Consider the following 25407-nt stretch of genomic DNA (forward strand, 5'->3'; position numbering starts at 1 on the left):
GGACACAACTTGTCTTTTGGGATATTTATGTTTGGTTGACTGTGTATTTACTGGTAATGCAATTCCAACATCCATTACACCTAGTCATCTCGGAACGGGGAATATCTTATGTGCAACCCCTTCTCGAGGTTTCTTCATTTTCCTAATGATGTTTTTTTTTTTTTTTTTTTTTTTTTTTTTTAAGTTCTTCCCTTGCTCTCATGTAGGGTTTAGATCAGGGGATGTTGTAAATCGTGTCTGTTCAGCCCTTTGAGACTTGGTGATTAAGGGCTTTACAAATAAAAGCAACTACAAAATATCACAAGGCACTACATTCTCGAAAACGCATTGCTTATTGTAACAATTGTAAATATGTTTATATTCCGATATTAAAATTGCTACATCTTATTTTTGTGTCTAAGTTGGTAAACTCCGTTGACGAACGCACGTTCAAAGGCGGGGTTTCTTCTGTTTTATCAGTCAATCGGTCGTCGCCTACTCCTCACATTTATATTTAACGACCAATAAGATTGACGGCGCGGGCTCCTGGAAACGCCCATGGACGTTGTATAGAATCACCGCTTGAAAGCCGACTTTGGATGACGCTTTGGAACAAAAAACGAATTATTTAACTCTTTTCCCGTTTATGTACGAAGTATGACACAGGGACACGTCGGACAAGACGCAATATTGACGTCGTAAGCCGGTATGTATAAAATTAGCCCGTGGTGCTAACCTTGCTAACCGCAATGTTAAGGTTAGCATAGCCTGTCACTTCCTGCTCGCGTTGTAGCTAGCTTACATATGATGATGTGTATAACAACCCCGTCGGAACGATTATTTTACTGTTCATCGTTTGTACAATATGTTCTATTGACGTAGTGCCGTTGTAAGTATGCAAAGTGCAATTGATTGATTCCGTATAATTTCATGCGTTAAATGTCTGGGTTTGCCCTGCAGGGCTGCCGAGCTCTCTCATCAGCACCACTCCTCGCAGTTGCGTGAAATTATTATCAATATACACACTTGTGCATGTTTTGCTTTCCATTTCCAGCTTTACTTGACTAAGTTCACGCAGAATGGAGACTTTGATTCCTACCATCAATCGCTTGCAAGAGGTTTTCCTCACTGTGGGTGCAGAGATCATTCATTTGCCTCAAATCGTCGTGGTTGGCTCTCAGGTGAGATGCTTCAATCGTTTTGGGAAATAATTCAATTTAGAAATACTACAAATTTTTCATGGTAGCAGTTGAAATGGCCTAGGGATTTACTGTAATTTAGTTTATTTGCTACTCACCATTTATTTGCAAACAAACATTTAGATTTGAATTGAGTTTGTATAGTACTTTGTGTCCATGCACGCCTTAGTGCAATTCATAGGAGGCCACAATTCTACACTTTTCGTTCAGAGCGTATGGGTTCCTAAACGATATATTCTAGTCCACATTAATATTGCATTACCTAACCAATTGTTCGAATTAACATCCCATATGCCAACATGCAAACTTACCATCCGATTGCTTCAGCTGAGAATTAAGTCACAATATCTGCAATATGAGGTTCATGTTCTAATAATCATACGTAGTTGACCCGCGGGGTACGACCGTATTCCGTTTTGGGTGGGGGATTGCAATGTGTACTTGACGATCATATCCTTATTTTTAATAATAGTCCCAATTGTCGATTTGTTACGGCCATGCAACTTAGGTAGCCTTTGCAAGCTTTGTTTCCATAGTTATCATGCTTCTCCCTGTAGCATCACTGAAAACCCTGGACCGATGGCAAATGAATAAAGTAAAAAAAATACAGTATTTTAAAGCCGACTTGTATAGTCATTATAAAGCACAGGAGATTTTGAATTGACTGATATATTCCCTTAGACATTTTTGGGTGAAGTATTGAAATTGAAGTATTTTCAATAATCAAATTTTCATGCATAAATGAAAATGTTCTGGCATTTTTTTGTATGCATGTTCTCTACGTTTGTGACTGCGTGACGCAAATGCTTTACTGTAATGACTCAAAGGGTGGTGCAGGTACAAGTGTCACTACGGTATGTTGATTCGTCCTCTCTAGAGTAGTGGAAAGAGCTCTGTGTTGGAAAGCCTGGTCGGACGTGATTTCCTGCCCCGGGGCTCAGGGATCGTCACTAGACGACCGCTTGTGCTGCAGCTTGTCAACGTTGCGCCCTTGGAGGAGCGGCTGAAGACTGAAAATGGTCTATATTGTATCACTCAAATCATAGATCTTGTTCTATATTTGTATTGTTTCACCTTTTCATAGTTCTTATCAAGTCTTTTCTAAGCATTAATCTTTTCGTACTAACACACGCTCCTTTTCCTAATTTCTCATCACACTTTCCAGGAAACGGGGTTAAACAAACAACACAAAACAGCTATGCAGGTTTCTTCAAATTCCTTACTCTTCTCTTACTTGTTTCTATCTCTATTTGGCAGGGGTCATCAACCTTTTGAAACTAAGAGCTTCTTTTTTCATTACTGATTAGCATGAAGGGCTTTTCTAAAATAATACCATTTAAAGTAACATGCATTTACTATGTTATTATCATTTTATTACCAGGTTGTAATTATTAAAAGTAGGGTTGTAGTAACCTTTGTCAAACTCACAAAAAACATCTACCTTGTATAAGGGCACCGTTTGATTTATACTGATATACCGAAATTATAGTTTCATTTTAAATTAAATTCAAATTCAAAATCCAATTTCTTGGAAAACAAGAATGACCCATCACTTGTGATTAAGGAGATACGTGGTCTTGACTCAGGTAAAAAAGTGTGAAAATACATTAATACACATGAAATTATAACTATATACATCTAAAAATAAGCAACCTACTAAATTATATAAAAAACAAATATATAAAAATAGAAATTTTAATATATATAAAAGTACAAGTGATTTACATATATAAGTTATAGGCTCGTTGTAAAAAGAATTTAGGAAGGACTGATCATGTATTTACACTGATCATGTCAATGATTTGTCATGCCAGTTAGAAATCAAATATGCCAGAAAATTACAATGACCCATCAGTGGTTAGCTATTTTCAGAACTTTTGCGCTTGGGCTTACTCAATGCTCAATGTCATTTGTGGGCCGCAGTGCAACAAATTGATCCATTTCAATCAATCACACTATTTAAAAATAATGTATTTCAAATAATTATGGGCTTTCTCTATCTGAATGAAACTACTGAAATATTTGATGGTTTAAATATACTGAGTTGCGTTAGTACATTGGACTACTTTTGCTCAATCATTGAAATTAAATACAAGAACTGCATCTAAAAAACATTCAATGTCAATTTACAGATGTACGCTAGTTTTTTACTGACCTTTTGGAAGCTTTTGTGTACAAAAAACTTATCAATTTGAGAACCAGATGAGCTTCAACTTTCTGAACATTGAAGGATCAGTTTAAATGAGAACATAATCCGTTAAATTAAAATAGTTAACCAGTTGTTAGCAGACGTTTGTATAATGCATATTTTTGTTGTTGTTGCCCAATTCCTAATGGCTCAATAATATTTCTTTGATAAGGTGTCAAAGCAGAAGAATGGGGAACCTTCTTGCACTGCAAGAATCAGGTATACCAACAATATAACGGCTGCTCTTCTTTGTGTGTGTTTTTTTAACACTTTATTGTTTATTTTTGAAAAAGATTTTCACGGATTTTGGAGAAATCCGGCGGGAAATTGAAGAGGAAACGGAACGGTCTTCAGGCAACAACAAAGTAAGGACGAATGTCATAAATGTGCATTTTGTCGATTATCACTGTATCAAGCTTTAAGTTGTTTATTGCCTTTATTTGCTTCAAATATCTCATCAATTGCTTTTAAAATGGATGTGGCGAATTTTGTGCCAAAAATGAGAAAAAGCGCGTTTTCAGTTTTGGTTGAAAGAAAGAAAGAAATACAACTGTGGCATCGTGCAGTCTTCTCCTGTTTTCCTTTGCAAGTTCAAAATTAATTGATGTCTATTCTCCTTATTTTGACTGTCAACTTAACTATAGACTTATCAGTAATTTGTTTCGGTGTTGCTTTTTTGGTCTTTCGGCCAAGTGTTTCACGTTTTCATTTCTGTGCATCCCTAACTTTGTATTCTTTTTCCATTTCCACCAGGGAATAACTCCTGAGCCGATACATTTGAAGATTTTCTCCCCCAAAGTGCTCAATCTAACCCTCGTCGATTTACCTGGCATCACCAAGGTAAAATAACGATTTCATACGTTTGCATCCATATCCCACTGTCTTGAACGTTCGTACAGGTGCTTGAAATCTTTGAAAAAGCTTCAGTTTTAATGTTGCGTTTTCAAGTATTGGGGAGTGCTTGAATTTAGGGTGAAGTGGTTGAAATTGTTATGATTCTCAACAATCTGCTTGAAAAACGACACCGATGTTGCTCTCTGGTGGCTTCACTTTGCCATTGCATTTCTTCCTCCCTCGGGATTCACAGCAGATGGCATTAGTTTGCATGGCATTTCTTATTTAGCATCATCACCCCCTATGGGTCACACCCAAGAAGACAGGTGCACGCGACACCTATAGAGGGCACAAGGAAACGTTTTTTAATGCAAGGATTATGTATGATCTATGGACATTTATTATAGGCCAAGCAAAAACTTAAGGTAGCTTTTACTAGTGGTAAATTGTAATGTAAAATAGAACTTTGGCAGCACGGCGGCGCAGTGGTTAGCGCGTGTGCAGCACAGTTCTCAGGTCTTGGGAACCTCCTGTGTGGGTTCAAATCCAGCTACCGGACTTCCTTTGCGGAGTTTGTATGTTCTCCTAGTTGTGAATGAGCGAGCCCCGCGATTGGCTGGCAACCAGTTCAGGGTGTCCCCTGCCCACTGCCCGATGATTGCTGGGATGGGCTCCAGCACCCCCGCGACCCTACTCAGGATAAGCGGTGCAGCTAATGAGATGAGATGAGAAAATAGAACTTCCTGCAGCTGACAATGTGAGCTACACATTAAACATTTTACCCAACACTTGTACGGGAAGAGATTTGTCTTAAAAATATTTACACCCAGATTTTTTAGATCCACAAATATATTCGCTATTTACTCAAGATCTAAGAATAATATGTCTTGATAAATGCATACACAAGAATAAAATTGTGGCTCTGCAAAATACATGATTCACATCAGGTTTATTCTTTTAACGGTACTGGAGAAACTGAAAAACTGACTTTGAAAGTCCCTAAAAAGTACTTAAATTTGGCCATGAAAAAGGTGTGCGGACCCTGATTCTTCCCTCACCATGGCTGCAGGTTCCTGTTGGAGATCAGCCTGAGGACATCGAGTCCCAAGTGCAGGAGATGATCTTATCCTTCATCTCCAATCCCAACTCCCTCATCCTCTCCGTGTCTGCTGCCAACTCTGACTTGGCCACCTCGGATGCTTTGAAATTGGCTCGTGAGGTAGATCCGGATGGTGAGATATTATGACACATGGCAGCCACTCACGTTTTCACCTATAGATTTTTGTGTGTGTGTTATGAAATAATCTGAAATAGGGCTCAAGTTACTTTAGGCAGTGAGACCAAGTTTTCATTAGCTCAACGGTCTCTGCTGTGGTCCTTAAGCTGTGGAGGTGGCAAACCCATGCCCAAAAACTAACAATTGTTCACATTTACTTCACTTTCTTTACATTTTGGCCATGTAAAACCTTTTCAGATAAATTAGCTGCAACAAAAATTCAATACTGGATCACAAATGTTCGTCCGGGCCATATTTTTACACTCCTGACTTGCTTCATTTCTTATTTCCATTAGGTCGACGAACTCTGCTTGTGGTTAGCAAGCTGGATTTAATGGATGCGGGTACAGATGCTTTGGAGGTTCTTCTTGGTCGAGTCATTCCAGTCAGGCTTGGAATCATTGGCGTAGTTAACAGGTTTGAATTATTGATCAATATGTACTGTAGTCCCCCGGGATTTAACATTAATCTGTTCTGAGCTGGGGATAGCAAAGTGAAATTTGTGTATAGTAGGAGATGGAAACCTATGGTAATACTAAGTAACTGCCTTCTGACCTTACTGTACTCCAGATAAAAGCATTACAATAACAAAAATGTATGGCAAGAACTGCTCATCTGCTTATCTATACGTATAGCAATCCATGGTTTATTGCAGGGTTACGTTACAAAAATAACCTGTGATAGGAAAAATCCTTGGAGGAAACCTTTTTTTGATATTATTGTAATACAAAAAACACTATTCCAAACTGAAACCAAAGAACAACAAATTGAAGTACTGTATAAGCGGGGAGACTGCAATTGGAATGCCGAACAATGTTCAATGCAAATCTGTGAAGTAGCCAAACCGTGAAAAGTAAACTGCGAGGGGTTAGTGTTTTGTTGAATAATAATATAAAAAAATATGCATTCAAACAAAAATACAAATTTTATATACTCTTGGTGTAAAATGACTTCAGCTGGTTGAGAGGAGTAGCGGGTGGATGCAAAAGGTGGGGGGACGGCGACAGCTGATTAAAAATGTAACAGATTTGATCTAATTTATATTTGCAAGGATTGTTATGCACTTAGATTATTTCATTGCTCTAATAACCCGTTTTTATATGATAATCCTGATTGCTAATTGGTTACTGACATGCAATTTAGAAAGGGTAGGCATTTGTGCGCTTACTTTCATCAATGCAATCCTCGGGACCCATAGCAAATACAGAACAAAAAATATGTATGTAGCTCACAAGATAATGAACCGAATGAAGAATGTGAACTCCTTTGTGGGAGGTATTTTAGCCAAAAGCATATTGTGATTTTCATGGTTCCGTGACGAAAACCAATTTTAGACTAGCATTTATTTGATGTTGAACCATAGCAAGTCTTAAAAGGCATTTAATTAATTATTGTAAAAATACAGCCTCAATCGACATTAAGATGTTTTAAATCCAGTTTTTGAAAGTCTTAAAAATGTGAACACATTAAGGTTTATAAATTGCCTGTCATACTGACAAACACCGCAAAGTTGAAGTTTGTTAGTTTGGGGGCACTGGAACTAACTTGTTGTTAATGTCGGGCAAAAAAAATCTTACAGAGTAAAGTGAAAGCGTCATATGGCAGGTACACTCTATCCCTGGAGTCTACTGTAATATTCCTCGTTTTCTCACATTAGCCCATAAACTCGTGATTTGCCACTCCCAGGAGCCAGCATGACATCAACACACAGAAAAGCCTGGAGGACAGCACCAAAGATGAGCAAACCTTCTTGCAGCGCCATTATCCCTCGTTGGCCTCGCGGGCCGGCTCACGTTACCTTGCCAAAACGCTAAGCAGGCTTCTAATGCACCACATCCGAGACTGCCTGCCGGACCTGAAGACCAGAGTAACGGTGCTCAGCTCTCAGTATCAGACACGCCTCAATAGCTATGGCCAGCCCGTGGAGGACCACAGCGCCACCTTGCTGCAAATTGTTACAAAGTTTGCCAGTGATTACTGCAACACCATCGAGGGAACGGGGCGATACATTCAAACTTCGGAGCTGTGAGTGTGATGGTTTCGATGCTTTCATTAATCCCTGCCGTTAGCATTTAACTCCTTAATGTTTATAATGGACCGATTTTGGAGAAAACCTAATCAGTATTTGCAATTTCGATGCGATATTATATTTTAAAAGTGCATTTTCTGTGCTTTTTTGTTTTTTTGTATGTTAATCATAGTGACATGCGTTAACCTCAAGAAAATGGCGCCCTTTTCTGGGGAGCTTTGTCAGGGTTGCGATCTGCTCACACGAGGCTAAAACGTGGGTGTGTGGCCTAGCGTACTGCTTGCAAACTTTGCCCCGCCTTTATTGGGTAGTGCCATTAAAACCTGATCCGTAACAATCCTGGTTAGTCAAAAAAACAAAAACATGGAAATATGAATCTTTGGAAAAAAAACGCTGTGTTCTGCGATCACATTGCACCACCAAAATATAGTCTTTTGTCGTCTATTTTTCATACACAAGGCCCATCAGACTATCACAAATTGAGACTACAATAAGAGCTAATGTGTTTATTTTTGTACACCTGTTTTTTATACATTATTGGCACAGTGTCCCTGTGGTAGGGCGCCCGTCCCGAGAGTGGGAGGTTGCTGGTTCGTGCTTTGGCCGTGTCATACCTAAGACAAAATTGGTACCCGTTGGCTCCCTGCTTGGCGGGTTTAACTATTGTCGCTTTATGTACTGTGCACAGTCGCACGTGTTTGTATGGAAGCGGAGCCCTGATTGATCAGGGATGAGGCGAGGAAAACTAATAATAAGATTAGTTCATTGATTAATCAGTTGCTAAATGTCGCTTATTAAAGTGGCACAACGTTGTTTGCAAACGGATTCCGACACGTTGCCACTAGTGGTACAAATGATTTACGAAAAGGCATTAGAGCTTATCATCACACAATTTTTACGCACAGTGCCAGAAATTCTGATTTGCATAGTCCATTCTAGTTTCCACTTCACCTGTGTATCAGTCTTATATTCATTCATTCATTCATTCATTATCTGCACCGCTTATCCTCAGTAGGGTCGCAGGGGTGCTGGAGCCCATCCCAGCTATCTTCGGGCAGTGGGCAGGGGACACCCTGAACTGGTTACCAGCCAGTCGCAGGGCACACGGAGAAGGACAACTCACTCGCTCATGCACACCTAGGGACAATTTTGACCGTCCAATTACCCTGACATGCATGTTTTTGGAATGTGGGAGGAAACTGGAGTGCCCAGAGGAAACGCACACAAGCACGGGGAGAGCATGCAAACTCCACACAGGAAGGTTCAATCTCATGGCCTTAGAACTGTGAGGCACACGCGCTAACCACTGCGCTGCCGTGCTGCCCCAGACTTATATGTATACAGTACATACATAAAAGAGTTTGTATAGTAATTTGGTGAAAGTCTTCCTGTTTCTGTCTGTCTCAAAATTGATAACGTACAGATGAGGACGTGGAGAGACAGTTTTACCTATCTGAATGCAAATCGGTGTTTCTGGCACCATGAGTAAAAATAGTGAGTAAAGGAGCTCTATTTCTTTTATCATGTCACTTGGACCATTCGAGGTTTTGTGGTAAAGTGTCGATGCTCTCACCATTACGACCTGGGATTGAATCCCGTCGCATACAATGTTTGGGGAATTGGACCGCCTCTCCTAGAAATCAGTTTTATTCCTTGCACTCAGGAAAAGATAAGGAGGTTTTGTTTGTGTCATTAAAACTGCCAAATGATTCTGCAAATTATGATTGTAAAACACAAAAAGCAAACACATCCAGAGATACATTGAGCATTACTTGTTTTTTTCCCGTCTTCCTTTTTTCAGGGGGATGTGTTTTGTTCCAAATCACAGATAATTTAGTCATATTTTGCTCTTCTTATTTTTATTGTCTCTATTTTATCTTACTTTACAAGAAAAATAATACCATGCACTTAATAAAATCTAATTACGATATATTTTTATGTCCTTTTTCTGGAACATCTCCAAAAATCCAAAATGATGGGAATTTTATAAAAAGCTAAGTATGATACACTTGTCTTTTTAAGGATTACTGTATTTTTTTGTATTTTATTATAATGTTAAACTTATTTTTAGTGTAGATAGATAGATACTTTATTCATCCCCGAAGGGAAATTCACATTTCCAGCAGCATCCCTGAGCTGAGAACAGTACAATAATAAAGCCAAAAGAATGCAATATACAAATACCCAGTGTGACGTGCAAATGCCCACTGTAGCGTGTTATATAGAGTAACTAAATAGTGCTACACAGAATACATATTGCAGTAAGATTCGGTAATATCCAATGTAGGTGGTGTGGTTTAATGTGGGCCTTTACTCTGCCGGGTGGAGTTAAAGAGCCTCATGGCATGAGGAAGAAAAGATCTCTTCAGTCTGTCCGTAGTACAAGACAGTGACAGCAGTCTGTCGCTGAAACTGCTCTTCTGTCTGGAGATAATGCTGTGTAGTGGATGCGATGGATTGTCCATGATTGACCTCAGCTTTTTCAGTGCTCGTCTCTCAGCTACTGTTGTTAGGCTGTCCAGCTCTTTGCCCACAACAGAGCTCGCTTTCCTAGCCAGTTTATTGAGACGAGAGGCATCCTTCTTCTTGACGCTGCCTCCCCAACACGCTGCCGCATAGAAGAGGGCGCTTGCCACTACTGTCTCATAGAATATTTTCAGGAGCTTTTTGCAGATGTTGAAGGAGGCCAGCCTTCTGAGGAAGTAAAGTCGGCTTTGCCCTTTCCTACATAGAGCTTCTGTGTTGGCAGTCCAGTCCAGTTTGTTGTCCAGCTGCACACCCAGGTATTTGTAGGTCTGGACAAATTCTACACATTCTCCCTTGATGGTTACAGGAACCGGGTGTGCTCTGGTTCTCCTGAAGTCCACCACCATCTCTCTGGTCTTGGACAAATGGAACAAAAATCCTTTAAAATGAGCAACATAGAAATAAGAAAACTAACAACATTCTGATAATGAAATAATGATAAAACTAAATTCCAGTCATTTTTCCTAGACAAAATTAAAAAAAAGAATCTTAAACTATCGGGTATTTTTATAACTTTATAATATTAACAATATGTTACAATTTTCTTTTTAAAGATTACTTTATTTCTCATATTTTCTATAATATTAAACTTGTTTAAGAGTTAAATAGGAACAAAAATAATTTAAGATCAGCAACATAAAACTAAAACATGAATTAATAACATAATAATGAATTAATAAAAAATAAAAATACATATTTCACCTGGGTGTATATGTATACATTATGAGAATATGGTTGCAAAACATAGGGTTAAAGATTCATTTACATTTTTCCAATGAAGATTGTTACATAACGTAAATGTCTCCTCTGCAGGTGTGGCGGAGCTCGCATCTGTTACATCTTCCATGAAACCTTCGGTCGCACTCTGCAGTCTATTGACCCACTTGGAGGCCTGACAGAACTGGATATCCTCACTGCCATCCGCAATGCAACTGTAAATTGCCTCTAGCTATTGTAGTGTCAAAGTAATAAAGGGTTAAATAATGAAATATGTGCGTGTGTTTTCACTCCAGGGTCCACGTCCGGCACTCTTTGTCCCAGAGGTCTCATTTGAGTTACTGGTTAAGCGTCAAATCAAGCGTCTGGAGGAGCCCAGTCTGCGCTGTGTGGAACTGGTCCACGAAGAAATGCAGAGGATCATCCAGCACTGCTCCTCTTTTAGCACGCAGGTGATATAATCTTTTAGTCTCTGGCAGATTCCTACAACCTTTTTTAAAGCTGAGAGGCATTTTTGTAACCTATTGGCACAAAGGAATACCAATTTGATATATATTTTTGACCTTGGGACTTTTATTGCTGTCGTTACTATATTATTATCAGGGTTTGTACAGGTGCTTAATCCTTGAAAATGCTTCATTTTTAATCTTGTGTTTTCAAGAATTGAAAAGTGCTTGACTCTTGGGTGAAGTGCCCGTAAATGCTTGAAATTGTTGCTTCACAAGTCTGCTTAAGAATGACGCCGACATTGCTCTCTGGTGGCTTAACTTTGCCATCAGATTTCTTCTTCTCTTGTGACTAACAGCAGATGGCATTAGTTTGTATGGCATTGTCCTTTGAAGTGTCATCGCCCCCTACGGGTCAGACCCATGAGGACACGTGCATTCTACACCTAAACAGGGCACTATGAAATGTGTATCAGTGCAAGGAATAAGTATCAAATCTGAACATTTATTATGGGCAATGCGAAAAATTAAGGTAGGTAGAACTTCCTGCATCTGAAAATGTAAGCTACATAATACTGTATTTTTTAAACAACACCTAATTGAGGGAATATTTGTCTCTTAATTTTCGGACTATAAACCGATTATAAGTCGCACCAGACAAAAAAATAGATAATTAAGAAGGAAAAAACAATTATACCGTATTTTCCGCACTATAAGGCGCACCTAAAAGCCTTTATTTTTTTCAAAAGCTGACCATGCGCCTTATATATGGATCAATATTAAGTCGCAAAGTCTTGCAATTAAGGCAAGCAGCCGCCGACTAGATTTTGCCCCGAAGGCGTAGTAGTCCGCGGTGTATGCTGGGATTTAAATACCGGCGTTTCATTTCCTAACCAATGTGTCAATCATCATTTGAATCAGTCACTATTGGCTAAAGTTATTCGGAGGTAAAGGGGGCGGATCCTTTTTATCATTTACAGGCTCACATAGGCTAAAGGGGCGAAACAAAGCCTGCAGTTGGCCGAAAAAGATGAATGTGAATCACACGTTGAGTTGCACGACGGCATAGAAAAAACATTTTTTACTATTCTGTATTTGTAAATATTTTACTCTCCTGGATTTACTACACTCACGGTTGTAAGAAGACCATGGTTATGTATCATTATTGAACGTGATGGCTGCAAGAGAACTTAGGTGAGCTATGCGGCTTTATATTTTCCCGGTATCTTGTTTTAGAACGATCTTGATGTTTCTGTGATGAGTCTATTTTTAAACTAAATTCAATTCAAAGTGTTTATTGTCATTTGCACAGTAAAGAACCCCGTTTCCCTGCACAATAAAATTATTACTTTGCTGTCCACACAGTTGCCAGCAAAAAAAAAAGGAAACTAAGAAATATTTGGCATTTTTTTGAATCCCAAGGCTTTAACCGTCCGAATGATATTTGGAACGATGCATTTGAGTGATTGGTGACATCGTACAGACACTGTTTCCGTACATGTCTGAGACACGTATTTGCTTCTTTGCAAGCTTTGGGAATGTTAAGGGGGTAAAAAGTTTGACTGAACTATCTGACTGTTTTGTCCACGTTCCCATTGTAGCGCCTTATAATCCGGTGTGCCTTATTTATGGAAAATATAGGACCAAAAACTATTTTTTGGGGGTGCGCCCTATAACCTGGTGCGCCTTATAGAGCGGAAAATACGGTAAGTTGCACCTGGAGCAGTCGTTTCAAATTGTAATGTGAAAACATCATAAGGTAAGGACACCGTAACCTTCGGATGTACGCTATATTTTTTACAATTTTGGTTTGGCAATCCGGAGTAAAAAAGGTTGCTCTATTCCCGCTCCTGCTCTGGGGTATACAACTGGGAACATATTATTTGATGTGCTAAGTGAGAAGGGTTTGTTGTGAAGTAATTTTATTTATTTACTGTGTTTGCCAGGAGCTTCTGAGGTTCCCCAAACTTCATGATTCCATTGTGGAAGTAGTAACTGGATTACTGAGGAAGCGTCTGCCAATCGCAAACGAAATGGTAATCATCCTTAAGCTCTATTAAAAATTAATCAAAATCTCTTGAATGCCTTTCACTTGTGCTCTTTTTCCAGGTGCATAATTTAGTAGCAATCGAGCTGGCCTACATCAACACAAAGCATCCGGATTTCTCGGATGCGGCGCAGGTGTCTGCATCCGTCAACAGTCAGCAGGTAGGTAATTAAATGTATGCTTGAATATTGGAGAAGTACAATACTTTCCGGACAATAAGGCACACCCAAAAACCCAGAACTGGCCAGAAATTTGAACATGCACCTTATGGTGCGCCTTATGTGCAAGCCAAAATTGGAAAACGCTTTTGTAGTTATTGACCAGTCGTTATCTCTGACAACAACAACATAACAATGGTGGCAATGGGATGGAACCGGATAGCAATGGTTCTAGCACCAAATCCCAACCAGCTCATCGTGAGGGACATTGATGGTTGTCCGTAATCATGTATCATTGATTGCATTAGGAGTTGAACCCGAATCACGGACAAGGCGCGGGATCCTGACCACTAGACCAGAAGGGATACAGACAATGCCACAGACTGGTTTAATGTCTGACAATATTCTTGCGGCCCCCGCAAAAAATAACATCAACAGTTTGGCACCCTGAATAAAAATAGTGAGATGAATCACAAAGTCAGGGTTTGTATGGGTACTTTAAATCCTTGAAAAGGGCTTTAATTTTGGGTGTGGTGCTTGCAGACACTTCTCTCTTTTGGCTTTATTTTGCTCTTCCATTTCTTCTCTCGAGATTAGTTTGCACAGCATTGTCCTATGACGCGCCATTGCCTCCTACAGGTTTCATCCAAGAGTCGGTGTATTCTACAAAATTAAGGTAGCTTTTCCAGTGCTAAATTGTAATGGAAATAACTTCCTGCAACTGAAATTGTCATCTACATATTGCTGTTGTTTTTACCCAATACCTATATGAGAAGAGATTTGTCTAAAAAAATATGTGTATATTCGCTGTTTACTCAAAATCTTAAAATCATGTCCTGATAAATGCACACGCAAGATTAAAAATCATACATGTAAATTGGAGATATATTTCTGGCTTTGCACTATACATGATTAACACCGGATTTATTATTTTGGTGGTACTGGAGGTGTTGGAAAATTTGCTTTGAAAGCCCTTAAAAAGGGTTTACATTTGGCCACATAAAATATGTACGAACCTTGTAATGTCTTTTCGGTTGTGTCTGTATCCCCAGTAGTCTAGTGCAGTGTTTTTCAACCTTTTTTGAGCCAAAATACATTTCTCTAATTAAAAATATCCCGCAGAACACCACCAGTCGGTGCTGTTGCATCTCTGGTAAAAGTTAATCCAAATAAAAGATAGCTCTTGCTAGACCGCACAGGCACACAAATTGGAAAATTGCCCAAGGCATAGTATGAAAATTTCTGAGCCGCAGCACACTGGTCTAGTGGATAGGATCTGCTGCATTTCAGGCCGCCGGGTTAGATTCTTGTTGTATCCAAAGTTATGTAAATGTATGCAATTGTATTAAGTTCTTTAAAAGGCACTTTTTTATTCTTTGCACAACCCAAATCTTTACAGTAGTTTTAATTCCATACGCCCTATAGTCTGACGTGCCATATATGCTATAAAAATATCACAAGAGGCTATTTCTGGGGGTTGCACCTTATAATGCGGAAAATGTGGTAGTTCTGCCTGACTTGCTGTGTCCATCAGGGAGACACACTGGAAGGGTCCAAGCGCTGGAAAAATGACAAAGTCTCAGAGGAGAAAGCACCGGCTTTAGGATTTGGCAGCCCCGGGAAAGGCCAGCCAATTAACCTTCTCGACACAGTGAGTGATTGCAATGGTTTTACTTTTTTATCTTTGGTTTTATATCCTCTCCTAAATTAAATTAGAAATTGTAAGCATGGAACCCACAAGGTCATAATACTGATGCAATTTCTGGTGGTTGTCTTTTGCCATCTAAATCTAGGCTTTTGGGGGAGAAGTTGGGGGTTTGGAGGTGGTGGGGGGGTGCTAAGTGAAATAATCCAAATAAACGGAAAAAAAAATAAATCGAATTCAAATAAAATAACAGATATTATTGTAAGCTTCAGGTCCTTACTTCTGTGAATAGGAACTAAATAAAAGTGAGTGCTCAGCATGTTTTTTGTGGATGGATATATTATATTTATAGATTGATCCTTTTTTTTCTCTTTTCCTTCGTCTTCTAACATTTTTTTTACTTTTTACATTTATTTGTTTTTCATTTATAGATTGGTACTTAATTTGTTTTTTTTTAATTTGCTAATATTTTTTAAACCCTGTTAAGTTGATATTCACAAAAAGGAGTAATTTGTGATTACATATTAGGTTATTTTTAGAAGTTGTTTTTTTATATTTTATAAATTTTTATAAATGAGTTTTTTTAATCAAAATGTGTTGTAAAGATTTTTATATGCACATAGTTTTATTTTTGTATTTACAGTATTTGTTTTATTCTGTTTTTACATTTTCACACTTTTGATTCCTATACGTATGCAATTAACTACGTGACCATGAGTCAAAATGTCACCAATGTGGTATACAAGACATCACAGCGATATCTGGAAATATTTATAATGGCCTTCTGGAGGAGAAATGTGTCGACATTTTTGCTTACATTATTTAACTGATACATTACAGGAGCAAAATGGAACTTTATTCAATATTACTACGAATTCACGATATTTAAATTGTTTTCACCCACGATTTAAGTCGTCAATTTATGCGTCCAAATTAAATAAGATAGCAACAACATGATGAATGTTTTTCGAAATTCATATTAAACTGTAGGTAGCCCTTTGCGCTAATCAGTACAAAAAGTAGCTCCCAGCTTCAAAAAGGTTGTTGATTCCTGACATTGACTGTGTTTCCTGTTGAAGGCAGCACCCATGTCACGCAAGCTAAGTTCCAAGGAGCAAAGGGACTGCGAGGTCATCCAACGCCTCATCAAGTCTTACTTCCTCATTGTCCGCAAGACCATCCAGGACAGGTCAGACCATCCGTCCGGATTCATTAGGACTGCAATTATTAGTCGACATTTATTCCAAAAATCTATAATAGAAATAGTCAACATGGAATTCTATTGCCGATAATTGTCACCAAACAAGTTTTTCCAATAGAGAGTCATCTCTACATAAATATAATCTCTGCTGACTGTCGCGCATGCGCTAGAGCCAATAACGTCGGGAGCGGTAACTTGAACATACAGAAATTGCGGCATAAATGCATACAAAAACTGTTTGGAGCATTTTAGCCTGTATACGACAAATAAAAAAACTAAAGATGCTGCCTTACTTACGAATGAGATTCTAGACGATCGTTCGTAAATTGAATCCGTTCGTAAGTTGCTTCAGTGCTATATTTTGTATGTTTAAGGTTTACATAAGTATGTTTAAGGCTTGTATAAGTAACCTGTATTGTTTTGTACTAACAAATAAACATTTATTAAAATAATATGCTCTATGAAGGGCAGCACAGCAGCGCCGTGGTTAGAGCGTGTGCGGCACAGTTCTTAGGTCCTGTGATCGAACCTTCCTATGTGGAGTTTGCATGTTCTCCCCGTGCTTGCATGGGTTTCCTCCCACATTACATAAACACACATGTCAGGTTAATTGGCTGGTCCAGCCAACTAACAATCGAATGGAGAAGACAGACAACTGCAGCTGTTTGTATGTATGGGGTTGTCTTTTGAAGTGTCATCGCCCCCTACGGGACAGGTGCATGTTACACCTAAACAGGCCAATATGAGATGGGTATTAGTATAAGGAATTATGAACATTTAATATGGGCCATGCAAAAAACAAAGGTAGCGTTTCCTAGTTATATTTTGTAATGGGAGGAACGTATGCTAAATATTTATGTAGTTTTTACCCAACAGCCATATGTAGAGAGATATGTCTCCAAAACAAATTTGCGATTTACTCAAATATCACATGTCTTGATGAATTCACACCGAAAATTAAAAATCTCACATGTAAATCTCGGATACATTTGTGGCTCTGCAAAATACATCGTTCACACTAGATTTATTCTTTAAGTGGAGAAATTGAAAAATTGGATTTAAAAGTCCTTAAAACTGCTTCAATTTGGTCATGAAAAAGATGTATGAATCCTGTAGTTGGTGATGCATTTTTATTTAGTTCCGCAGTACGTTCAGTAAAAGATGTATTTTTTATAGTATCCATTTTGTTGTGTCTTTTAACATTTTCCATGTAATGAAATCAACTTCATGCTAAATTCAGGAAAATAATTATCTGATTATTATCGTTTCCACAGTCAGTCAACTAATATAATAGTCGTTAGTTGCAGCCCTAGGCTTCATCCTTTCCACGGTGCCATGCAAATTGCCTTCAATTTCTCTGTGTGTGCACAGCGTACCAAAAACCGTCATGCACTTCCTGGTGAATTTTGTCAAGGAGCACCTCCAGAGCGAACTGGTAGGTCAGCTGTACAAGCAGACGCTGCTCCAGGACTTGCTCATTGAGTCTCAGGACACGGCGCAGCAGAGGACGGAGGTCGCCCAAATGCTGCAGGTGAGTCATGAATATTTCACCCCCCACCCCTCCTCCCTTTGACCAAACTAAATCTATTGAACTCTATTTTCATTCCTCTCAGGCACTTAAGAAGGCCAATAACATCATCTCCGAGATCAGAGAGACACATCTGTGGTAGCTAAAGAAAACACACTTTTTCAACAAGAACAATACTGTGGGTATGCGGCTATGCACTCCTGTTCAAATCTCACTTTTAAGGGGTGGTTAAACAATTGGAATAAGAGTTTTCCTCAGAATCAACCCATGTTATTTTCTTAAATGGGGATCAGTACACATTTGCCAAAATTTCAGTTGCCTCTGATTAACCCATGATAAAGTTCCGCTCTTTTTTTCTACCTTTTGAGTACATTAGACCCTGGGTTACTGCGTCTTACCGTATGATGGTTTCACATTATGATTTTGGACCCCTCTTTCGATTTTTTTCCCCCATTATACATCAACAACAAATTATTTTGCATGTCCAACGTTCAAAATTCAAGTTTGCACGTTTCTAAGATGCATGTCCGTTATTGGTCGACTGCCTCCCCACAATGCCTTTGTCTTAATTTGTTCAGAAACCTGTGTGCTTTGTAAAGATTTTGGGTGTTTGTAATACAATAATGTAATTTCTGTACTGTATTTTCTTGCAATGGGTCCCAAGGCTTACGGTGATGCTAAAGGGAAAAGCAAAAACATCGTAACCATGGGAACGAAGCTTAATATCAAAAATGATGAGGGAAAGCACACAAATCACTAGCCTCACAAAGTTGCATGGCCGTAACCAATCGACAATCGGGACAATTATTACTAATATTGAGACGATAAAAAAAAAAATGTTCATTCTAACGGCATGACAATTTTTGCAAATTTTAAAATCCGTTGCCACCTCCTGCCCCCAACACCCTAATGCATTCACCCACTACTCCACTCGACTAGCTCAAGCAACGTCGCACCAAAGGTGAACTCAATTTTATTTTTCCTTTACACATACATTTATTTATTCTTTGCGTGCATATCACACATAGGTAGCACTATTATGTTATGTTTATGATTTTCTCTGTGGTACTAGGGTTTCAGAACCCATTACCTAGTACCCATGGGTTTCTATCCCCCACCATACAACAATTTTAACCTAGCAATCCCCACCTCAGAACAGATTAATTTCGTATCCCAGAGTCTACAGTATCTTCAAAGGTGAAAAGAGTCAAACTCACTAGAAAACACACACACACAACAGTGTAGCAATTAAACAGAAGTGTAAGGCCTCTTAATATGCACCGTGTCATTGTACGACTGTGTGTAATATGAGAGTGTTTGTGAGATTTCTCCAGGACCAATGAACATTGAACATTTCAATTCACTGTTGCCATCAGGCAAAATATTCAGGTTTTTTTTTCCACTAAGTCCTAAAAGTGTTGCGTCACTTCACTGGAAAATTGTATTTTCAGTCATTTTGTCATCGCACGTGTACGATACATTGTGTAATATTTGAATTTGTGTTTGGAAGTAGGTGCAATGTTCTTGACTGTACGGCAGGGTAAAAATCCTTTTTATTTTGTGTGACAGGATCCAAATAATATAAGGCAGCTGAATAAGGGGAAGATGTACGGTTTGTTAGTCAGAGATCGCTTGTTGCTTTGGTAAGGTTCTCATTTTTTATCTTAAAGCCATTTTGCATTTTTGTTAAAGGCTAAATGTCATTTTGTATAATCATTTGTTACATTCTCACCAAGGCGGGATCTGTACTTTTTCAAAATGAGCAATGAGTCACTTTTTTTTCAAGGGTTTTTATTTCTTGTTCATTAGGCACATAACCTTTTGAATGTTAAAGTACGTTTTGATGGCTATGCTTTTAGTGCTTTTTAGAAGCCAGACAGAAACACAACTGATTTCTACCCATATACAGTTTTCTTAATGTTCTTATTAAGTACCTCGTAGATCAGTGGTTCTGATCTGGGCTGGCTTGAGAACTGACCATTCCACCTTAATGATAAGCTGCGACCAAAATCTCTCAAAAATTCCACTTCTCAAACTCATCAAATGAAAGGATTGTTCAGTTAATAGCAAAAATAGTAGTATTAATTCAACTTTTTTCAAAAAACATAATGACCAGCAAAACCAAAATGACTACCGTATATACTCGCATATAAGCCTATATAGCGCATATGAGACCCCATAAAACTGTTTTGAAATAGCCAAATACTAAAACAAGTTTGTACCCAAAACTCTCATGTGTATAAAAGCTTAAAGCTTCGGTCATTTTTTTTAACTCTGCAAAATCGTGTCTTTTGTTTGTAACAATCAAAATTGTGGAAAATTGCCCAAAAATGTTGTCTGTTGTGCATAACAATTTTAAAAAGATGTCATTTTGTGTGTTTAAACCCCCCAAATTGTGTTTTTTGTTTATGACATCAAATCAATGAGGTCATACTTTAGAAAGCTATGACTTTGTTGAAAAAAAACCTAAATAATTTAGTTACTTTTTTTTTAAGCTCACTAAATTTTGCATTTTCCTAAAAAAATATGTACATTAGATTTTTAATATTTTTCTGATAAAACCCTCTCAAAATATGGGTGGCGTTTTTAAGAACAAAATTAGTGTAAACAATTCCCAAAAAACACCTTAACCTTTAACAATCTTTTTTTTTTTTTTACCAATCAAAATTAGTAACAGTTATATGTCTTTTAGGGCAGCACGGTAGAGCAGTGGTAAGCGCGTGTGCGGCACAGTTCTTAGGTCATGGGATCAAACCTTCTTGTGCGGAGTTTGCATGTTCTCCCCATGCTTGCGTGGGTTTCCTCCGGGCACTCTGTTTTTTCCCAGATTCTAAAAACATGCATGTCAGGTTAATTGGCCGGTCCAAATTGTCCCTAGGTGTGAATGAACGAGTGAGTTGTCTCTCTCTGTGTGCCCTGCGACTGGCTGGCAACTGGTTCAGGGTGTCCCCTGCCCACTGCCCGAGGAGGGCTGAGTTGGACTCCAGCACACCCGGGACCCTACTGAGGATAAGCAATGGATGGGCATATAATTAAAAACACCAAACAAAAATATATTGTGAACTACAGCCTAAAAAATCCCTTGTGCTTTCCTAAATTATCCTCTAAAATACTTATTCGTTACTCATATTATTATACTAAGCCACTTTGTTTTCAGTTCAAGATATTTTTATTCGTGATTAAATGAACCCAGGTTATTCAGTTTTCCATCATCCACAAAGAGGGGAAAAAAGGTTTCAATTCCTTCTGAGAGGAAAAAGAGACTCTCCAATGATTACAAAGCACGAATCAAAACATTGTAATCAGAAATACCCCAGCATGTAATTTTTTTTCCTACTTACCACATCAGCTTTTTGGTCTCGAAAACTGAGGGGGAATGGGAAATGAGCGTGATGCGATGTTTCCTTGACTACTATATGTTAATGTTGTTCCATTTGTCAAACAAAAGTCATGTTAAGGATTTCCCTTTTTCTTGAATGTTGTATGTCTTCTTATCGATGTTTTTGCATAGCTGATGCTGCAATGTGCCATTTATTAGGGCTGCATTAAGAAGGGGACATGTTGTTACAAAACTAAAATCATAGTAAGAATGAAGAAAGGAATAAAAGAAAAAAGCGAATAAAGATAAAGGAAATTCGTTATATGAGAAGAAAGCATTCAAATGGTATTAAAATACTATTTTTGTATCATCAAGTTGTTAATGTGAAAAATGTGGATTTATAATATAGTTTATTAATAAAGATCAGGCGTCACCAACTTAGAGCCTCCAGGCACCAAGTAGCACCCTGAAAACACCACGAACCAGTTTCTAGAATAGCTCATCAGTGATTGGTCGTTGTGATTTTCTAGGAAATGTGATTTCTAACTTGCATTAGAAAACATTGAGTGTCTTTAAATACATGATCGATTCTTCAAAAAAAAAAAATTAAATTAGTCTGGCAACAGTAAAAATGTACAATTCGCATCATAAGGATGTTATTTTGATTCTGTTTTGTTAAGTTTGTTTTATTTAGTTTTCTTGTTTTATTGAATTTTTATCTTCTTGGCTCATCTCAGAGATGTGAGACCTAATTGTCATTTTTTTCTTCTTTCTTATTGAAACTTATCTTCAAACATTTCCTCTTGATTTTTGTAAAATTGTGTTGTTGTTTTTTTTCTCGAGTTTTACTCTTAACAAAATATATATCTATTATGATCTTTTCTTCACACTTTTACATTTTTTTAATGAAGATTTTTTTCCCTTACAGCCACTTTTTCCTTGTAGTTTTCAATTAGCTGCAGCCCTGATACTCGTTCATACATCATCCACCCAAAAAAATGTTGCTACAGAAATCCAGCAAACAACCTCTATTAAATCAAGGACACGATGTAAACACCTCTTTTTTTTTTTGCATGCGTGGAGAATGCGACGAGCGGCGGTTGTTATGAATGAGTGTGAGTTTTAAATTATCTGAGTGTAAATTATTCACGACGCGTTCGACTGCCTCTGAGTTCTTGCCTGCCAATATTTGTGATAAATGTTTTACTCCTAGAGGCCATTAAACTTCAGTGAAGGACCGTGTACATGTATTTTATTGATGTTGGATTTGTATATGCACACAAATACACTGCTTTCTCCGTTTTCATTTTTATCTCTTTTGTTGAAAATATTTTATTCACATTGTCTAATATTGAGATTTTGTATTAATTTATTAATGACTCCATAAACAGTCAAAGAGTTATGTTTGTAGCGAGCTCTTAACAGCTGGATTTGGTACACAATGCAGATATATTAAATTTTATTAAGCCGAATTAAAAAAACATTCTAGATAGCCACAATTAGTGACGTTCACAGATCAACACAAGGTGGTGTTAGGGTTCTTACTCTCTGCGATATTGTAAAAATGCTGTTTTAGAAGATTTACATTTGAAATGTGAGCATAATACATGTTTAATAAAAGTATACTTATTGAATTGAATCAATGCCTTTATTGTCATTATACGAGTATAACAAAATTGGAGCTCCACCACAAGTGCATGCATTAATAGGAAGAAGAAAATATGTACACTAAAAATAGAATAAAATTAAGTAAGACAATTTGAGCAATAAAACCGGTATTGAGCTACTGTTGGCTACATATAAAGTGTCTGAAGAGGTGCAAATATGGTGTCATATGGCAGTGCAAAATGATGATTAATTCCGGTTCTGTTTTTAGTACTGGAGTTGAGAATGGTGACAGCTCTTCGGAAGAAGCTGTCTCTGAGTGTATTTTTTTTGTTGTAGCGCCTACCACAACGGTACACAATGTAGATAGTTTTTGTATCATGCCTTAAGTCAAGCATGGTGTTGGGAATATCATGGTTTGGGGTTGCATGAGTGCAACTGGCATTGGGAAAAACACGCTCAAGGATGTACTGTGGAATACAGGAACAGAGAATGATCGCCTCCCTCCAAAAACTGGGTCGCAGGGCAATGTTCCAGCCTGACAGTGACTCCAAATACACTTCCAAGATGACCAAGGCTTTTCTAAGGGGTTAAGGGTAAAGAACTGGCCAAGCATGTCTCCAGATTTAAATTCAACAGAATATATTTGGGGCATCCTCAAGCAAAAAGTGGAGAAGCACAAGATCTTGAATATCCCCCAGCTCAGTCACGTTGTCATGGAGGAGTGGTAACAGAAGTATCACAATGAAAAAAGAAAAGAAAAAAAAAGTCCCAGTGTCCACTGCTTATGTCGAACATCCTTTTTCAGCCCTAAATCAAATGGAAACTTATGCCAGAAATACAAGACAGGCTTAACTTTCAGCATTAGCTTTGAAGGTGATAGAAAAAAAAAATTCTTTATGGAACCGAAACGCACGGTTTTAATTTTTAAGGAAAGAAAGGATGATGGATTTTGTGCACAAATGAAAAAGATTTTTGGTGAATAAAATTTCTCTTTATTCATAAATACTAGTGATATTTAATGAGGTTATTATTTATGTTTTTTTTTTTAAATATGTGTCACATCTGTTGGTAACCACAAGGGCTGTAGGGGCACCATTTCTTTTGGTGTGTCTCGGGCAAGTACAGCCTGGTGGCGCCAATCCATATCAAGGCCAACATATGTTTCCACCCGGGTATCAAACCGGGGACCTTCTGTGTGATAGTAGCTGCAGTAAATGTTTTGTAGCCATAGGATAATTATTGAGGGTTGGCTTGATTCAGAACTAACACTTAAATGCACGGCCCGGCATTGACATCACGTTTCTGACATTTTTTAGGCCAGCAGGGTAGGCCTTGCAGACCCTGACTGCCCAACATTAAGTAATATGTTGCTTTTTTAGGAACACATACCAAACTGATAGCCCTCTAAACTAATCAGGCTCTCAGCTCAAGAAATGTTGGTGAGTCCTGTAAATGTTTCAAACATTATGGGATTTCAAGATCTTGACGTCTTTCCTGAGAAATGGGCCGATATATCGTGTGCTTTATGATGCTTAATGATGTCTTTATGTAACCGCGGTGTACCTGTCCCACCAAAGATCCACATTCACGCTGGACTGGATGATGAGGTTTTTATTATTACAGTTTCTGCAAATGGATGAGTCACAACATTAGCTTTTTCTGCTGGGTCTGATCTCTTTGATCTCTTTGTAGTTCTCTCTGATAAGACTAACAACAAAGCATATCAAAGAGCTTTCTTTTCACTTTACAGAAAATACATTTTAGAATATCACAATACATTTTTACATCTTTACATTTTAACAAGATACTTTTAACAAGAGATTGTATAGTGGATTTTTAACGTTTACAATGAATTCAACATGTTTTTCTTTAGTCTGAATTTTAACCAACATCATCCTTTTTTTATGTATATGAGAAAATAGGAATAAAAACAATAATGAGTATAAAAATGGGTACAATTTACCTGCAAATGGATGAGTCACAACATTAGCTTTTTCTGCTGGGTCTGATCTCTACAAGGGGAATTAATATTTAGTAAAACAGAAACAAAACGAAAATAAACGTAAACAGCTTGACAATATCAATCACATTACTATGCATGGTGAGAGATTTGTCAGCTGGGGTTATAATGTTTAAAATTAACTTCTTTTGTGGAGCACCAAAAGATAGGTCTTACCTCTGTAGTTCTCTCTGATAAGACTAACAACAAACCCCGCCTCCTGGTCACATGTTAGAAGCCAAAACCAAACCCCACCCCATACCAGCAGATGGCACTGTTGGACTCAGCATTGCAGGACATTTACCAAAAACTATACACATATTTCAGCAGGAATTTCAATAAAACAAAAGTTATTATTACACCCGTTACATTTAAAATTCGATGAGCGACCTGGAAGATGACCCAAGATATGGTACACACAACCAAACGCACACTGTGAAATTCTCTTCCCGCTAATAAACTCATTTTCTGCATAATTATGCCAAATGCTTTGTACTTCGTTCCTCCTTGTAGCCAATCATCCTGATCTCCCTTTTTATAGCACGCTCCTCCATCAACCGTGACCGGATGCTACCAACTCACCTGGGAAAAGGGGTTCGTTATTGATAGGAGTGAGCAGTCATCGATCATCCTAATTATCTTTTTTCCATAGAGAGCCACGAAGTAATTCTAGGTTTGAAACCACGTCTGATTCTTTTTTTTACTCTA

The 25407-nt window shown here is 38.1% G+C and overlaps 1 protein-coding gene across 3 annotated transcripts; it reads left to right on the forward strand.

Moving 5' to 3' along the window:
• Positions 1 to 531: 531 nt before the first annotated feature.
• On the forward strand, positions 532 to 22398 carry LOC148366036 (dynamin-1-like protein). 3 transcript variants are annotated; one of them, XM_088336447.1, is made up of 18 exons: positions 532 to 685; positions 1034 to 1160; positions 2056 to 2197; positions 2344 to 2382; positions 3539 to 3585; positions 3660 to 3731; positions 4120 to 4206; positions 5270 to 5432; positions 5773 to 5893; positions 7163 to 7501; positions 10845 to 10965; positions 11045 to 11200; positions 13141 to 13230; positions 13304 to 13402; positions 14934 to 15050; positions 16124 to 16233; positions 17617 to 17776; positions 17859 to 22398. In XM_088336447.1, the coding sequence occupies exons 2-18, from the start codon at positions 1059 to 1061 to the stop codon at positions 17913 to 17915; spliced, it is 2022 nt and encodes a 673-aa protein (XP_088192573.1). In that variant the 5' UTR covers positions 532 to 685; positions 1034 to 1058; the 3' UTR covers positions 17916 to 22398. The 3 variants fall into 3 exon arrangements, with proteins under 3 accessions (XP_088192573.1, XP_088192575.1, XP_088192574.1); XM_088336448.1 differs by lacking the exon at positions 532 to 685 and adding an exon at positions 724 to 868; XM_088336449.1 differs by lacking the exon at positions 2344 to 2382.
• The last annotated feature ends 3009 nt before the right edge of the window (positions 22399 to 25407 follow it).

The sequence above is a fragment of the Urocampus carinirostris genome, chromosome 5, assembly GCF_059441175.1.
Source record: "Urocampus carinirostris isolate Australia breed hairy pipefish chromosome 5, RoL_Ucar_1.0, whole genome shotgun sequence".
NCBI classification, from domain to species: Eukaryota; Metazoa; Chordata; class Actinopteri; order Syngnathiformes; family Syngnathidae; genus Urocampus; species Urocampus carinirostris.

Coding starts and splice junctions, on each gene's coding strand:
- LOC148366036 (XM_088336447.1), top strand. CDS start 1,059: ATGGAGACTTTGATTCCTACCATCAATCGCTTGCAAGAGGTTTTCCTC. Junction 3,586..3,659: donor TCTTGCACTGCAAGAATCAG/GTATACCAACAA, acceptor TTTTTGAAAAAG/ATTTTCACGGATTTTGGAGA. Junction 13,403..14,933: donor CATCCGTCAACAGTCAGCAG/GTAGGTAATTAA, acceptor TGTGTCCATCAG/GGAGACACACTGGAAGGGTC.